The 18,495-nt window shown below is 43.1% G+C and overlaps 1 protein-coding gene and 1 pseudogene across 5 annotated transcripts; one reads left to right on the forward strand and one right to left on the reverse strand.

The window, feature by feature from the left end:
* Positions 1-1,626: 1,626 nt before the first annotated feature.
* On the reverse strand, positions 1,627-16,347 carry LOC308565741 (glycine N-phenylacetyltransferase-like). 4 transcript variants are annotated; one of them, XM_081155318.1, is made up of 7 exons: positions 15,969-16,255; positions 11,814-11,909; positions 10,905-11,012; positions 9,317-9,421; positions 8,421-8,547; positions 6,929-7,100; positions 1,627-4,882 (listed from the first exon to the last, which is right to left on the reverse strand). In XM_081155318.1, the coding sequence occupies exons 2-7, from the start codon at positions 11,889-11,891 to the stop codon at positions 4,480-4,482; spliced, it is 993 nt and encodes a 330-aa protein (XP_081011444.1). In that variant the 5' UTR covers positions 11,892-11,909; positions 15,969-16,255; the 3' UTR covers positions 1,627-4,479. The 4 variants fall into 4 exon arrangements, with proteins under 4 accessions (XP_081011444.1, XP_081011445.1, XP_081011446.1 ...); XM_081155319.1 differs by having other exon boundaries at positions 9,317-9,418; positions 15,969-16,120; XM_081155320.1 differs by lacking the exon at positions 9,317-9,421 and having other exon boundaries at positions 15,969-16,347.
* LOC308565591 (large ribosomal subunit protein eL6 pseudogene) lies at positions 12,503-13,140 on the forward strand (annotated as a pseudogene). The gene has a single exon. The product of its transcript is annotated as a large ribosomal subunit protein eL6 pseudogene (transcript).
* Positions 16,348-18,495: the final 2,148 nt, after the last annotated feature.

Genomic DNA, 18,495 nt, shown 5'->3' on the forward strand with positions numbered 1-18,495 from the left:
GTACATTTTCACACACACTTTGAGGTCAGGTACAAGGAAACAGGTCCAGGAGTCCTGGTGTCGGCTTCCTCTCCGTGTTTTTCCCTGAGTGATGGATTGAGGCGCTGGCAATGGCGATAGACGCAGCCTCTCCTGGTGGCTCGGAGGGAGGACGATGGGCCCAAACTAGCAGGCTTGAGGACCTCACTTCACACTTACCCACAGTGCGGCCTTGGCAGGCTACTGCATCTTTCACGCCTGTTTCTGTATCTAAAGGAGCAGTGAGTGATAGCACTCACACGGTAGGGTTCTGAGTTCTTTCTGCCTGTGCTCAGTTTTGGGGGAACAAGTGTTGGCAAGAATGTGGGGAAATGGGGACTTTTGTGCACCGGTGATAGGAATGTAGGATTGTGTGGCCCCTGTCACAATCAGGATGAGACTTACACACACACACACACACACACACACACTACACTGCCCTTCTTACACAGCAGTCCCCCTTCTGGGAAGATAGCCACAGGAACTGGTATCAGGATCTCGAATTGCTTTCTGCGCTCCCATGCTCACTGCAGTCTCCTTCACAATAGCCAAGTTGTGGAAGCAACGTGAGTGTCTCTCGACAGATGAACTGATCAAGAAAATGTGGCCTGTAAGTACCACGGAATATTACTCAGCCTTTCAAATCGAGGAAAATCCTGCAATATGTGACAACATGGATGAAACCTGAGGACATGCTAAGTGAAGCAAGCCAGTCACAGGACAAAGGATGCATGATTCCACTTATAGGAGGCCTCTAAAGCAGTGGCCCTTAGAGAAGCAGAGGGTGGAGTGGTGCTTACCACGGCCGCGTGTGGGAAAGGTAAGGAAGGGGCTGCTGCTCACAGAGCAAACAGCGTCTGTTACGCCAGATGGATGAGTTCTGGGTGCTTGTACGACACTGTGCTTGTCGATAGCCGTGCTGTGCTAAGCACTGACATATTTGTTAAGATCTCATATCATTATTATTTTTTTTAATTTAATTTAATTTAGTTGAATTTATTGGGATTACATTGGTTGATAAAATTATATAAGTTTAAAATACATCATCTGCATATTGTATTGTGTGTTCACCATCCCAAGTCACATCTCTGTCTCTTTCCATCACCCTTTTCCCCCCTTTACCTTCCTTCGCCTCCTCCTACCCCCATTTCCTTCTCCTGAGGACCATTCTGTTGTCTAGGAGGGTTTGTTTTTGTTTGTTTAATCCCTTTGCCTTTTTCACCCAGCCTCCCTACCCCTCTCCTCTGACAGCTATGAGTTTGTTCCTATTTTGTTAGTTTATTTTGTTCTTTAGATTCCACATGTAAGTGAAATCTCATGGTATTTGTTTTTCTCTGATTGACTTGTTTCACTTAGAATAATATTCTCCAGTTCCATCCATGCTGTTGCAAAAGGTAACATTTCCTTCTTTTTTATGGCTGAGTAGTATCCCACCGTGTAAATGTACCACATTTTTTTTATCAACTCATTTACTGATAGGCACTTGGGCTGCGTCCAGATCTTGGCTATTATAAATAATGTTGCAACAAACAGAGGGGTGCATATATTCTTTCAAATTAGTGTTTTGGGTCTTTTCAGATAAATAAACAGGAGTGGAATCTTGGGTCAGAGGGCAGTTTCATTTTTAATTTTTTTAGCGAACTCCATACTGGTTTTCCCAGTGACTGCAATTATCTGGATTCCACCAACAGTGCACAAGGGCTCCCTTACTCCACATCTTCATCAAAATTTGTTGTTTGTTGATTTATTGGTGATAGCCATTCTGACAGGTGTGAGGTGACATCTCCTTGTGGTTTTACTTTGCATTTCTCTGATGATTAGGGACGTTGAGCATCTTTTCATATGTCTATTGGCCATCTGTCTGTGCTCTTTGGAGCAGTGTCTATTCAGATCCTTTGCCCATTTTGAATTGGATTGTTTGATTTTTGGTGTTGAGTGTTCTAAGTTCTTCATCAATTTTGGATATAACCTCTTATCAGATGTATTGGCGAATATGTTCTCCCATTCAGTGGGTTGTCTTTTCATTTTGTTGATGGTTTTCTTTGCTGTGCAAAACTTTTAAGTTTGATGTAGTCCCATTTGTTTATTTTTTCTTTTGTTTCCCTTGCCCGAGGAGATATATCAGAAAATGTATTGCTATGTGAAATGTCTGAGATATTACTATGTTTTCTATCTTTACCCCATTGTATGTTCTTGTCTCCTTTCTCAAATATTAATTTACCATAAGGCCTCTTTCTATTTTTTTGCTCTCTGTTCTGTTCCTTTCAAGATCTCATATTATTTTTTAAACTACAGTTAAGGAAGTAAGTAGATAGATAGATGATAGATAGATAGATAGATAGATAGATAGATAGATAGATAGATAGATAGATATTACAAATCAGTCAGAGAACAAAACACATTTCTTATAAGGACCAATGATAAGAATTATGGTTGACCTGTCATGACTGCAAGTTAGGATGCATTGGAACACCGTAAAACGTGCTTCTGGGGAAAACATTCATATAATTCTGTATCAAGTGAACATATTCTTCAAAAGTTTAGGTCAAAGGAAGCCCTTTTCAGATAAAGAGAAACCACTAATATGATTTATCACTAGAAGCGGTGCCGTTTCTTGTTTTCAGTACTCAGAAGGTTCCAGTTTTGCAATGAGGCTCACAGCTAACAGCTATCACAGGAAAGCGCTTAGACAGCGCACTCTGAGGTCATCCGGCCTTTTCCATGAGGCTCCGGCTTGGAGAATTCTCCGCTTTCCCTACCATTGGCACATCCCCAGTGTCTGTCTTCTCTGATACTCATACCGTGTCACACCCACACATTTATGACGTGAACATTGTTTTGCTGTTTAGCTTTATTGATGTGTTAATAAATTAATGCACTATTCTATGCTCAAATTCCTTTAAGAGGAAGACATGAAGTTCATTACCTTAAGTATATATTTCATTGCAATGCAAAATCATTTGTTCCCCCTTTCTGAAACTTTAGAGTGGTGGCCTGTATTACAGGAGAAAATTGGATGCAAAGTCATCGTCGAGACCATTTTTGAAGCTGTAATTCTCTGGAACTGCAGAAGACATTAGTGCATACCATACAGTGTTAGCGGGAGGATTATTTTCAACATAGTATATCCTTAAATTGTATAAAATGCCCTACATTTGGGTATAAGAATAATATCTGCTATTAACAATAAAATCCTCCTCACACACAATAGAAAATTACATTGGAAAAAGTTCTCTCTACCCAGAGTAGTCTTGTCTAATTTGTGCTCATACTACAACTTGAAACAAGTCGATAACATGTCAAATTTTCTTTTCTCCTGTCCATTTAGAAAAAGGTTAGATTCAATATTTATAATTTTAGTCTATTTTACACAATAAGGTGTTATGCATAATAACATTTTACAAATTATATGCAATTTTATATATTTGCCCTGATTTACCTTCAATTTAAACCCTTTTGCTTTATGGACGAAGAACTGCTTTACGATTTTTTGCATGTGTATTTTTCCTGGTATCAAGATGTTAAATTTTCTTGCTATTGTAATATGACAAGATACTTAAATTCTTTTGCTCTGTATTTTGTGGACACAGTCTAAATAAGGAGAAAGATGCAGCTAGAAAGAAAGATAAATGGCGTTACTAGACTAGAGGGTTGCAGGGATTCTTTATTGATGACGAATATTTCCCTTACTAACCCTATGCAGTAAAAGATATTGGTAAACCAGTGAAATAAGCCACACAGACAAACTCAAGTGCAACATGGGATCACTTATATGTGGAAACTAAAAAACCCTCAAACTCTTGGAAACAAGAGTAGAATGCTGGTTGCCAGGGCGGGGAAGTGGAGGGAAGAGAGAGAGGTTTGGGGAACGGGTACAAACTTTCAGTTATAAGATGGATACGTTCTGAGGATCTACTGTGGATCGTGGTGACCATAGTTGATAAGACTCTATTGTATCACTGAAATTTGCTAAGACAGTTGGACATAAGCATTCTTAACAAAAAATATAGGTCAGCCTGTTAGGTGATGGATGCGTTAATTAACTTGATTGTGGGAATTCTTTCACAATGAGCTCATACATATCAAATTATCACACTGCATACTTTAAATATATTACAACTTTGTCAGTTATACCTCAGTAAAACTGGGGTGACTAAAAGGACAGGTAATGAAACGAGAGGCGAGAAATCATACTACTCATAATACCACTTGTTGGCAAAACTGGCAAATTTGCCATTGGCGCTCTACCCACATGGGAGATAGGAGCCCAGGAGCACATTGCGGCAGCGGGGCCCAGTCGGCAGGGACCCTGTTGGTCCTGTGGGCCACTCACACTGCTTCCCCAGAGCTCCACTAGCATGAATTTCCACTGCTGAGCATCATTCCTTTTTCTCTCCATCCACCGTATGTTCCTCCTGCTACACGACCACCCACCCGCACCGTCTTGGGTTCAGGGCCGCTTCACAGAGGCACACATTGCCACTGGTTCCAATCACAGGGCAAGCGGACATGGTGCAGATTGTGACTGATTTTCTGTACGGAAAGGTTGGCTTTGTCCGTATGGTTATATAAGGGAAAACCGAGTTTCTCCAGAGCCTGGGTACTGACAAACAATGCATGGGATGAGAGGCCCTGGCCCCGGTACTCAGGCAGGGTGGCCCCCATCCGCATCTCTCCTGTGTACTCCATCAGGTTCCAGGACACAGGGGTCCCCTCAGGCCCCAGCAGACAGCAGGTGGGAAAAGTCTGGATACAGCGCTCTATGAATCTCTGGCTCCTCTCATTGCCACCAAAATGCCAGAATTTGTTCACCAGGGAAGCATGAGTAACATCGAGGGAAGAAAGTTTAAAGAGCTCTTCATTACTGTTAGGAAAAAGAGAACAGCCATAATATCACACACTGGATAGGATTCTATTCCCCGCCCAAACTGTGTTGAGACAATGCAGCTACAGCCAGCATGCCTGGATGCATCATCTGAGCAGGCAAGGAAATGTCTAAATGTCTCTCTGCCTTCTTTTTTTTTCTTTCTTCATAAAATAGGGAGATTAAGAGCGTCCTCATCAAAAGGCAGAATATAAATATTGTGTGAGCTACTGTTTAAGTATAGGAGTTGTGCCACACAAACGATAAGAATTACATAAAAATTAAGTATTGTTCTTCTGGACATTGCTCTGACTTTCCACTTAAGATGAGGGAACTTACAGATAAGAAAAACAGAGACACAGAAAATAAACAAGTGCCCCAGGCACAGGCTATCAGGCTGTACGTGAAATGCGGGTAGCAGAGGGCCCTTGGCCGCTGTGGGAAAGCTCAAGTGCAGAGGGGGCCGTGGTGTGGAGTGCAGGCGGCCCCCAGCACAGAACACTGGAGTCTGAAGGCTTCTGCTGTGGGGTCAGGGGCCTCCGAGGGGTCCTGGGAGAGCCCACAGTGGAGACCTAGAAGGTGGACACTCAAGCCCCAGTTATGCCTTGAGCTTCCGCCCGACCTGAACCAGCCATTTCTTCATCTGAGCCTGTTTTCTGGCAGGAAAGGGGGGATAATATCTTCTCCTTTGTCTATCTCATGGGATGGACAAGAAAATCCAATGGGATTATGGAATTAGAGGTGTATGTTTTAGGTGTAACGTGTGATGAAATCTGACTAAAGCTTTTCCATGAATCTTAACACACAGAGGGCCATGGGACTGGGCATCCTCAGGCCAAATCTCTGCCATCAGTCTTTAATTCTGTTCTGTATTCGACTAGGCATCAATGGGAGAAAATATGCAATGCGTTGAAATTCTCTTTATTGGAAATCTTTTGTTCTGCGAAGCAAATTCACTCAACACATCTTTCTGCAGCACCTGCTGTATACCAGGCCCTGCGAGGCTCTATCGTTCAACAAGCAGAGAAAGCGGCTGCTCTGCGGGGGAAGGGGCTGCGATACTGTTGGGGGAATTCAAACATCAAATGAGTCTGTGAGTGAACTAAGTTGGCTAACTCCAGACAATCGTACGTGCTATAAAGAACCCAGAACTGGGTCATGTGTGGAAAATAACAGGGAAGAGACTTCAGGTGGGTGGGGCAGCCGGGACCCTGTGGTGAGGTGTCATTTGAAAAGTCCTGAGTAACAAAAGAAGTCATGTGAGTAAGGAATGGGGGGTGGGGGGTGGGGGGAGACATTTTAGGCAGAGGGAAGAGCTGATCCAAAGGACCTGAGCTTGGGATGATCAGCAGTGGGAAGAAAACCAGCGGTGTTGGGGAGCAAGCAAGAGAGATGCTGTCTGAAAGGTAGGTGGATGCTGGCTCTTGTAGGGCCGTGGGGGAGTTCAGAATTCTTCCAAGGTGAGGCAAGAAGCACTAGAGTCTTTTAAGAGGAGAGGGACATGTCCTAAAAATAAGATTACTCTGGCTGCTCTGCAGAAAATGGGTCATTAGGAGCCCACACAAAAAATTGGAGAAGTTGGGAGTTAGAGTGTGCTGAATGGTGTGTGCCCTCAAAAGATATTCTCATCTGGAACCCAAAAAGGTGACCTTATTTCCAAAAGGGCCTTTGCAGATGTAAATAAATTAAGGAGATCAACGTGAAACCATCCTGAACCTTAAATGCAACGATAATCCTTATAATGGACAGAAGGGCAGCCACGCACGGAGAAGGCCATACGAGCACAAAATCAGAGACTTGAGTGATGAAGCCACAAGCCAAGGAATGCTCAGAGCCCCAGAAGCTGGAAGAGACAGGGAAGGATTCTCTCCTAGAGGCTTGGAAGGGAAGGCTGGCTTGCCGACACCTTGACTTCAGAGATAAAGGTCTGTGGTCTTAAGCCGCCCGTTGGAGGTGATTTTTCACAGCAGCCCGAAAACTAGCGCCCGGGCTCCCGCGGCAGTGAGAGGCCCGAGTGGCGCAGCCGGCTGCTGTGGCCGCACTTACATGGAACGGCCCGGGCCACCGCCGGGCGGGGACTTCTGTGCATCCAGCAGGGAAGGGACCAGTTTCTTTGCTGTCTGAGACATCATATAGAGGTTGCATTGCGTTCGCTTGACCTGGCCCAGCTTAACAGCTACGAGATTTTCTATGACCTCGTGCAGGTTGGACTGTGAGCCTAGGTGGAGAAAACAAGGAATGAGTGAGACGGCACTGTTCCCTTTCGAAGACAGGAGCTGGGGAGCCTCAAAACCTGTGGTCAGTCATGACATGGCTTCTGTCGGATCATGGCTAAATCACTCCCACATTTTTTTAAATTTAAAACTGGGACAACACTGTGATTCTTGAGCACATCCCAGTACGGTCTGACTGTCAGAGGAGATGAGGTGTAGATGTGGTGACCAACATGTACTGAGCAAGTCAGCGCCCTCCCGGCAGCGGGCGGTGGTTACAGAGCTCGAGAGGCGAGCTCTTCCCTCACTGTCCTGACTTTCCCTCCGATATGATTCTGGGCTTGACCATGAAACTCGCCTTAGCCAGCGGGCCAATAGTAAAGGTAATTCAGTGAGAAGCTTGAAGAGGGATGGTGCACTGAGTCTTGCCCTCTCTTCCTTTTTATTTTTTTATTTTACTTTTCTTGCCTCTCTTTCTGCTTTGGAAAACCCTGTGGCTTTTATACGTTGCCCAATCCACTTCCACCAGCTCAGTCGACAGCCAGCACAAGCAAAGCTAACAACACCCAGGCCCGAGGCGGTGGCCTAGTCCCACCAGCTCGTAGACAAACCCAGCGGACCGCAGGCACATGGGTGAGTCTAGGAGAGACGAGCTGAAGAGCCACCCAGCTGAGTACTGTCTAACGTGCTGTCCCACAAAATTGTGAGCTAATAAATCATGGTTGTTTTAAGTTATTGTTTTGGGATGGTTTGGAAACCAACGGATAAAACCAGACATGATGGGTGCTAAGCATTTCCCAGTCAAGGTCCCAATTAATCATTCAATGAATACTATTATAATCTTCATTTTTATCCATAAGGAAACTGACCCACAGAGAGGGTGTTACTTGCCCTAGATCACATAACTAATTATAGGCCCAACAAGGTCACAAACTTGGGTCGTTTGACTCCAGAGAGCATATTTTCAACCACTGGATTTCTCCTTTGTAAATATGACAGAAGGATAAAGCAGGTGAGGCAGAGGGGAAGCTCTGCTCCCATCCTCACGAGCCCGAACAGACCCTGGAAGATAAATCTGAGCCCTTAGCTAGTAAGAAATTACATTACTCGTGATTTCCTTTGCAAATGCCATGCATTGCAATTTTCAGGTTCTAGTTCACTGTGAAGGTGGTGGCAGCTGAGAGAGAGAATGGAGAGCGGGCCGAGTGCCTGGGGCTTGAAGTGGAGAGATACGAGGTGTAGGGGTGTTACTGAAAATGGAAAGCGACCCTCCGGGTGCAGGCATGGGAGATCCCAGCAACCGGCACGCATCCCAGTCCCCTTACTCTGGATCTGCAAATGTTGCTTCCAGTCGATGACTTCTGGTGAGCTAAGGAATTCCTGACAGTTCTTGGGGTCCCTGGAGTAGATTTGGTAGGTGTTGGTGTAGTGATCGCAGTCATCCGCCATCTCCTGTTTGGGTTGGGAAAAGTAGAATCGATATTTGTGTTTCATGATGGCCATTCCTTTTTCAGTGTTCCGTTATATACTATGATCTTTTTAAATACTAAAATGTGAGTTTTTGTTGGTGGTGTATTGCCTTTATTGAGGAATTATTTATATTAGGAGGTCAAGGGCTTCCTTATTCAACTAATAGTAAAAAATGTCCTGAACAAAACTATTCTTAGCTCAGCTATTGCTTTAAAATTTGAAAGAAAAATGACTCGTTTGGAATTTAACATTTCTTTCAAAAAGCACAGGACAGACATTCAGACTTTTGGTAAAATATCTTTTGTACAGGTTCATTCTCTGGTAGTAAAAGTGTTAGCTCCAATGACTGCAGTAAAAAAAAAAAAAAAAAAAAAAAAATCACAAAAACAAACCAGTGACAACAACAACAAAAACTCCCGAAGATACGTTGTGTTCCCTTCTTACAATTTTTAAAACAAATCAGAATAGGCAAGTGTTCACAATCTACCATGCTCTGCAAATTCTTAGGAACAGGCAAATGCAATGGTCAGATCTTTCTAAACATCACTAGTGATTTTCTAAATAAAGATGCAACATTTTAAAAAAAGTTATTGTTTTAACCTTTATAAAACCCAAGTAGAAAGTAAACTGACAAGCAAAATCTTTGGCCAAAAGAATAGATCTTGCTCTAGTCCAAAGACTTTGTAGAACATGTGGGCTGTGAACATGTCTTTATCAGCATTGACAGAGGTAACAGACTTAGAATACGCACCAGATGAAACCAGAGAAAAGTTATCAGATGAAGAAGTTCTGAGGATCTACTGTACAGCATGGTGACTGTAGTGAGTAATATTGTATTCTGTAGGCTTGGAAGCTGCTAAGAGAGAAAATATGAAATATTTTCACCACAAAAAAGAAATGGGAACTGTGTGACAGGGTGGAGGTGTCAGCTCCAACTATGGCGGTGATCATTTTGCAGTATATGTGTATCCAATCTACACATTCTACATCTTCAACTCACTCAGTCTTATATGGGAATTATCTCTCATAAGCTGGAAAACCTTATTTTTAAAATTGTAGTTTTGAAAGTAGCTCAAATAACATTTCTCATTCAGGTTTCTATCAATAATTCAGTCTTTATTTTCAAATTATTTAATTTGGTGATTTTTTTTATCAATTTCACTGCTATACAAGTTATAACAAGTAATAATATTTTTAATATTTTAATATTAACAACTTTAGATATTTAGTTGATTTATTAAAATGTAAGTATACATTTTTGGTTTTGAGATATTTTAGCTATTTCGTTTCATTAACTGTTAAACGTTATCACAATACGTAACCAGCAACTCCAGCCATGTCATTTTGCTCTTCAATTTCCCTAATTCACTGTGTTGTTTTAGACCCTATGCCTCGCAATTGTTATTTTGTCTGCTTTGGATGAAGTCTGGCCCTGATCCTCTATAAAAAAGTCTTATTTATCTTTCACATGCAGTTTTGGTAAACTTTCCACGAGGAAGCATCTCTGACCCTTTCCCTGCAACCTCTACTACATATGGGATTTTTTTTTAAATGCCCTGTTTTAAGACTATACTTTCAGGGATCATTTCTATAGTTCGTTAAAACATGCGCAGTTTTATTGACTTTTCTGATGATGGTTGGTTCCGATACCCTGCAGCCTCTCAGTGGAAGGCAGGATCACAACGGGAGGTTGGCAGTTAGCACGGTGAGTTGGTGTGGTTCCAGGCTCGGTGTTTATAAAAGGTAGAAGAGGTAAAAATGGAGTTAGGGTTTGATCCATTACAATACAGATGTCTAGTCCGGGAAACGTTCCTCTAATATCTTTAACAAAAGATCAGCCTCTTGTCCGTGCCATCAACATAACCTTAAATCAGCACAGCCTTCCCTTGGGTGCCTCCCTTCCCACAAACCAGAGGCAAGAAATAACTAAGGGTGTTTGGTCCTCAGCATGACCAGGATGCTGTTTGGGGTCCTGTCTTGAAAACAAACTAAAGCAGTGAATGAGCATGAAAATGTACCATATATAGTTTTAATCAGCTCCTCCTGTGTTACTTTTTTTTGACTTTCATTTTTCAATGACAGTTGTCATTCAATATTATTTTGGATAGATTGAGGTGACGGCACAGTGGCCGGGCAATCATCATCTCACGCATTCTCCTGTTGCTGCACATTTGACACCAGACTGTCACTTATCTGTGGGCTTACCTGTGTTCTCCTGCAGGCTGTGGGCTTCTTGAGGGCGGGGACTGTCCCCATGTCTGCAGTTCATCGCCAGGTGCCTGACAAGCACTTAGCAAATACAAACACAGACGCGCGTTCATTCCACGCCGGGCGCCTACCTGCTCCTGAGGGCGGACAACCACCGTGTTGAAATCGGGCCACCTGTCCACCAGGGCCTTTAGCTTGAACGGGTTTCCCTGGTTCATGTGGAAAACGGTCCCATACACCTGCAGCATTCCAAGAAAATGGGAGGGTCAGCACCCAGGGGCTGCGAAAGCGGGTTTCCAGGTGTCGGCGTGGTAAAGACACGCAGGCGAGGATCCTTACAACAGCCTCATTAACTCTGTTCCATGTACTCACAACAGAAAACCCAGTTTCCCCCAGGGTTACTTCTATGAAATTATGGAATATTATAATTGCAAGGACTCTAATGACCATTTCTACAAACCAATTTTAAGTTCGAGTTTTTAGCCCTAATAAGTGATTCTTTTAAAAATATATTCACACTATAAAACATTCAGGCCAATTAAATTTATGAATAAAGATCATGAACTCTCCCATTATAGAATTTAATACACACTTAATGTAATAGATGTCAATTATACCTCGATTCACAAAAAGGCAAAAAAAATCTTTTAATAGATTTCCTTCTATTCATGTACACCCACCACAAATCCCACAAAATGGAACATTTTAGGAACATGTAATTTTGAAATGTTTTTATCCATTAAATAAATATAGTCTAATCATATTTCTTTTTCAATAAACAAATAATTTTAATGACTGTAGAGCATTCTGTGATATGGATGGACCAACCTTCATTTTTAATTTGTTCACACGAAATAGCAAAGATCCTACAAAGAGGTCCCAAACACACCTCCCTTGCAAAGAGGTGATGTGAACCGAATGAGACGTAGCCTGAGTGAATTCCCGCCACAAAACAGATGCTCTTAAAAGCTCCTTCTCCTTCCCGCTTCCATCACAGGAAGACGCGGCCCTTTGTTTCCCTGAGCCTGTCGCCCTCTCACCTTTAAGGACTCAGGGAGGCTCTTCCTCAAGGATGTTTGTAGCATCTGCAGCATCTGTGGGCCCTGCAAGTGGAGCATCGTGGCAGCTCTTTCAGGCTAGAGGAAGGATCAACAGACAGCCAGGAATGAGAAGATGCTGAAGGCACAGGAACTAGATCCACACCTTTACCTGAACCTTAGACGGTAACAGGTAGGATAAGCCTGCCCGCTTCTAAAGTAACTGCCTTGGGAGAGGGATTGAAAGTAGGGTCACTCTGGATTTCTAGTCTTACCATGAAATAAGGGCACCCCAGAAGTTCTGAGGGGACCACCACCAAGACACAAGAGTAGCAGGTTCTGTGCTAATGACCACCACTCTCTTCAGTGTCCTTTATTGGTGTCAACCTCCCTGAAGTCCTCACTAAGGCCAAACGAGGAGACTGGCAGAAGCACATGGTTCTTTTTCTGAAAAATTGCACTTCAGTTTCTTACACTACCCAGAATTTCTATTAAAGACACATTTGTTTTAACAAACATGTTCTTCAGTACTCTAGTGCATCTTTTGGGATTAGGTTACTGTCAATGATTAGCCACCACCAACAAGCTCTGTAAGCTTCAGAAAGTAACCCTCTTGGTATCATGGTTGCTCATTAATCTTAATAAAAACAGGCTCTACCTAGAAAATTATTGTCTCTTTCCTATCTTGCAAGATGGCAGGTAAAGAAGCTGAGAAACCGGATAGTAAGGAGAAGAAGCCTGAAGCCAAGAAGGCTGATGCTGGTGGCAAGCCTAAGAAGAGTCACCCCAAGGCCAGGGCGTGAAAGAAGAGGAAGCCCCACTGCGACCAAACCCTGTCCTGGTCGGAGGCACTGACCTATATTTGTCACAAGAGGAAGTAATCAGCGGCTAAATCCAGGATCGAAAAGTTTAAAACGGAGAAGTTCTTGCAACTGTCACAAAACCAGTTGGTGGCAACAAGAATAGTGGTACCAAAGTTGTCACACTTTGAAAAATGCCTAGATACTCTCCACCTGAAGATGTGCCTTGAAAGCTGCTGCGCCACAGCAAGAAGGCCTTCAGTGGGCATGTGAGGAAGCTGGGGACCAGAGTGGCTCCCGGGGCCCTTCTGATTGTCCTCACAGGGCGCCCCAGAGGCAAGAGGGCGGTTTTCCTGAAGCAGCTGAGCCGCGGCCTGCTGCCTGCGACTGGACCTCTGTCCCTTAATTCAGTTCCTCTGTGCAGAACACGCCAGAAATTCGTCATGGCCACCTCCACCAAGACTGACACCAGTGGTGTGACAACCCCGAACATCAGGCCGCTGCTCGCTTCAAGGAGCAGCAGCTGCTAAAGGCCAAAGCGGCCCCTCAGCCCAGGGCTGCCTCTGCTCTGTTTGCTCTCACCAGCGGGCTTGACCCTCACAAACGGGGGGTGCAAAAAACCTAATTGGACACTTTATCTGTTTAAAACAGTCATTGTGTGGGTTAAACGAGTTAATACGTATTAAATGCATATAAGAGCTTCTTGCATAGAATAATTCAAGAATGTTATTTTTACTATTGTTATTGTTAATATTATTAGTGGCAGCTAACCACATAGTCATTCAACCCAGCCCATTCGGTTGTCCTTTTATTTTGAAGAAATGGGGTGTAACTTGAATCTAGGTGACAATGTGAATGCTTTCAGTGTGAAGAGTGCCCTGAGAATAATACCAATATTTACATCAGAGTTTGTTTGTGAGGTTAAATGAGCTGATCCACTCACTGGCATCACGTGACTAAAAAAGCCCATAGAAAACTCTGAGTGCCCGGCACAGGACAGTATTTGTGTGTCATGATTATCAGCATTTCCTAAAGGAAGCAGAGAAAAGACTGTTTGATGTACTTCGCTGGTTAGTGCTGAGGCTCCCTGGCTTCCCAGACCTCTGGCTTCCTCCCCTCCCCTCCCCTCCCCTCCCCTCCCCTCCCCTCCCCTCCCCTCCCCTCCCCTCCCCTCCCCTCCCCTCCCCTCCCCTCCCCTTCTCTTCCCCCCCCCCTCCCTCTCTCTCGTTTTTTTGTTTGAGAAACACATGTTCTTTGGAAATGATCAGCCACAGAGACTTGTAGAGATGGGACCCGTGATGTTTGTGTTCAGTGGGAAAACGTCTCTGGTTCCAAAGAGCTCGTTTACTTTTCAGCACCCGCTGTTTGAGCAGGTTTGCGGGGCTTTGCACAAGTGAACACTCTTGGCTCTTGCGTGTGCCTATGTCCCCAGTTGCTTGTCAGTCCTTTGGGGGAAAATAACAGCCACCTTATCCCCCCTAAGGCTACTCCTTAGTTTGGGGAGAGGAGAGTCTCTGCTGGCATCATTATGGTTTTTGTTGTGACTTTTAAAAACAGCTTTAATGCCGAGTAATCTAAATGGGCGTAATTAAAAGCATGCGGCGTGTACAAGCCCACAGACCTGACACACGTGTAAGCCCATGAAACAAACCATCGTCATACTTAAGAGAGAGAACATTTCCTTCATCCTGGCGCCTCTGGGCCTCGAAGCGGCTCTAACCCTGCGGGTGAGCTTTGGGCGTCACAGGGCCAAAGGCCACAGGGCGCTTCAGGCCCACTCAGCCCCTGACGACATGCTTTCAAAGGGCAGTTCAAACAAAGAGACTGGGTCGCAAGAGTGGTTTATAAAGCCACGTCAGCAAATAGGGGGCAATAAGGCACAGTCCCTGTCACTGGGAGAAGGGTACATAGATGACGGCCTGTTGGTGTATTGCACCTGCAAGGGCCATTAGCATAAGAACTAGGACACACACAGGGGACAGTGTTAAAGTAAAAGGAGAAACTGTAGAGCATGAAACAGTACAGCCCTCGACTTTAATATGTAAATCTGTGCTTACACGTATTAAACGGGCAACATATACACAAGCATTTTAAGAATATAGAAAGATAAATTTAGAAGGGAAAACAAAATACTAAAAACTATTTTTTTAAAAAGGAAAAATCCCACTATTCAGAAGTAACTACTATTTTTTTTTTAAATATCTTTATTGATTTCAGAGAGAGGAAAGGAGAGGGGGAGAGAGAGATAGAAACATCAATGTGAGAGAGTCATTGATCGAGCCCACAACCCGGGCATGTGCCCTGACCGGGAATCGAACCCCGATCGCCTGGGTCCTAGGTGGACGCTCAACCGCTGAGCCACGCCCGGCCAGGCAATAACTACTATTAACTTGAGAATATATATCCATTTGTTTTAATACATTATTTCATTTTTTACAAAATAGGGGCGTGTCATATATAAAGAATTTTGTAACTTGTTTTTAAATTTAAAATGGCATAATTCTTGTCATCAAATATTTTTAGAACATGCATGTTAATAAGCATGTACATATAACAGATTTATATTTCATTATTACATATAATATATAGTATATTTTATTATTCCGTTGCACACATGTACCACACATATTTTTAACCAGTTTCCTATTGTTGGGCATCAGGGTTGTTTACTGTTTTTCTCTATTGTTAATAATATTCGGTGGAAACATATTCTGTTAATATATATCCAAGTTTATTTTCTTAAGATAAAGTTTTTACAAGTGGAATTGCTAGATCGAAAGAAATGCCCATTTTTAAAGTTTAAAAAATATTCAAATATGTTAAACAAAATTTTAAAAGTTAAAAAACTATTTTATGGCTATGGCATTATCTATAAAAACCTTCCAATTAAGTTTCTTTTTCACATGACTTAAATGGACAGTAAACCTGGCCTGCCCTCTGGCCCGTGCCGTTCTGCACATTTCCCCTCGGGTTTTAACAGCGCGTCACCCTCCTGGCTGAGGTGCTAAACAAGCCTCACTCGGGTCAAGCACCCTTTCCTGCCCATGTCATCACCTCTTCCTTCGCCCACCAGCGTCCCACATCCCTTCAGATCAATTTATTTGTTCAGAACGAAGAACTGACTCATCCCTCCCAGGGATTTCTCCACAGTGCCTCTGCTGTGTACACAGTGCGTGCAGAAAGGCTGTCTCTCAGTTGGGATAGACCCCCTTTTCCAAATATCACCAAATAAGCTCAAGCACTTCCTAGCTAAAGCCGGCAAGGTCATTGATTTTCCCCACCAAGGTCATTTGCTGCAGGAGAGAAGGGAGCCGGCGGCTGCAAAGCACCGGTTCTCTCCAGGGAGATGAGTTCTCACCTGGGTGGGGAGCTCCGCACAGACCGGTCCTCAGGAACAAACGCGAAGCAGCAGGCTTTTCCAGAAGAGAAAATCCCTTTTATCCAGGCATGCACGGCTCAGACCTGCCATGTGTGTCTTGGTAAATTTTCTACAGAAATCATTAAGCTGACGCTCTTAATTCGGACCTTGGCCTTTTAAATGCTGGGGTGTGGGGGTGAGGGGTGGGGGGTGGGGAGCTTCCGTTAGCTGGTGTGGGATCCAGAGGCATTCAGTTCCTCCCTCTGGGTGGGAACCTTTGGAAAGCTGGTTCTTCAAGCCTGGGAGGCTGGTTGTGTCTCAGGGTTGGATCTATTTTCTAGTTGTGTGTCTTTGTCCAGTTATCTAGTCTTTGTGCTTCAGTTTTCTCACCTGCAGGTTGAGTGAATAATACTACTGGCTATTTCTGCTTTCTGGGTGTGGTTTCTTTGTAAGTTAAATGAGCTAACATCTGTGAAGTGCCTACAGAACTGTGACTTAAAATCTATGTGCCTGTAGATTATACTCCCTTTGAAAGAGAGAGAGAGAGAGGATTAAACTTCCTGAGTTATTGTATGTCCATATTTTTAAAAAAATTTCCCTTCTAATTAAATGTTCTTTTGCCTATCTTTTTAAGTGTCTTTCATATTTTTAAATGTTATTGGTATTTTTCTTTATTATTAATATTTCAATTGCATTTGATGTGCAATATTATATTAGTTTCAGGTTGACAACATAGTGGTTAGACATTTATGCAATTTACAAAGTGATCACTGGCATCCATCTAGTACCCATCTGACATCATACAACATTACTGACTACATGCCCTATGCTGTACTTGACTCCCGTGTTTTGCCTACCTTTACGATTGTAGGCCTCAGACCTGAGAGCTATAATATCACTTCTCTCTTTACTAAGTACCTGAGGCTGCTCCTGAGAAGTCTGAAGTCAGGGTGATTCCTGGCCTTCTGAACACAGCCAGTCTGTTCCTCTCTCTGGAACTTTGTAGGATCTTCTCTTGATCTTTGGTGCTCTGAAGTTGCCCAGTAATATGGCTAATGAGTTCTTTGCATACTCAGCCTGAAGTGACTTCTTTCGATCTTAAGACATTCTTCACTTTGGAAAATGTTCTGCTTCTCCTGCCTCTTCTTTCCTTTTCCTACTTTTAAATTGTTTTTATCACTGCAATTGCTCTGTTCTCAGTTTTTGGAATGCCATTTAGATGGGTGTTCAAGCTTCTCAGTGTTGTTCAGTTCTCTTTTTTTTCTTTCATATTTCCCATCCCGCCTTCATTTTGTGTTATGGTCTCCTAGATCGTCCAGCTTTCTAATTATGCGTCGAATGTATCTACTTTGCTACTCACTCCATCTACTGAGATTTTTTTACTTTAGTTCCAATATTTAATTTCCAAAATCTCCAGGTGATTCTTTCATATGAATGTAGCAGAAAATATCACAATTATACTTACCTAAAGTTTTCTCTTGTCCTATTTCTCCTCAGCAGGTGTGAATTCATCCGCAGGTTGAGTCTGATGCCTCTCTTTCCCTTGTCAATTCTTTAGTCATTCTTGGTTTTCCTTTTATCTTTGACTTTGAGAGTTCTTCTCCACACTTAAGAAAATGACTGTTGCATGTGCATGGTATTTTGGGACGATGGGATGGGACACATTGCAAGATGTGACAATAGTTTGCCATCTTTGTGTGAGACCCTATTCTCTTCCAAGGCTCAGAAGCTCTCTGCTGCCTCCCAACCCCAGTGTTCCTCCTCATGGCCTCACACTAGCAAAATGCTTAGCAAAAATCAGGATGGAGTCAAGGGTCAACGGCCCAAGCTTTGGGTAACCTAGCTCTGATCAATAATAGCCCTGAGTTGGGTTTCCTCCAAGTAGTGTGTCTGTTGACTCTGGGCTAATCCTCCCCACTGTGCTTTTCTAACAGACGTTTCAGAGGTATTATAGGTGGTGGTTTCTTGCAGTTTCTTGCAGCTTCTAGGAATTCCCCAACACATCTGAAGCATTAATGAATTCTTCTCTTCCCTGCCTCTTATTGATGTTAATTTTAGTCATTTAATGAGGCTTAGACAAATGATAAGACAACTAGATCCATCTGCCGTCTTGGGCCAATTCTCTGACATGTGCTTATGAAATCCTTTTTATATCTATTTTTACAAGGGCGTGTGTTTTATCTGCATTTTTAAAATGGGAAAACAAAACATATCATGCTAATATGATTTGCCCAGGATCATCCACTGAGTGGCTGAACCACACCTGAAATTCAGACACACTCCTGACCTCTAGTCCTGTGTGGTAACCACATTACCCAGGGCACTAGATTTATGTATATTAAAGCAATAGTTTGTAGTTACACAACATGTAGCAGTCATAAGTCATTTTCACACGCACTGTGTTCTCCTTTCCTCACAAATACTCTTGATAGAGCGCTATTATTTACCCCAGGCTGGAAATTTTGGCTATTAAAACAAACAATAAATTTATCAGAGACAATTGAGCTATGTTAGGTAGACTCGGGGC

Source organism: Miniopterus schreibersii (assembly GCF_964146895.1).
Source record: "Miniopterus schreibersii genome assembly, chromosome: 12".
Classification (NCBI taxonomy): Eukaryota; Metazoa; Chordata; class Mammalia; order Chiroptera; family Miniopteridae; genus Miniopterus; species Miniopterus schreibersii.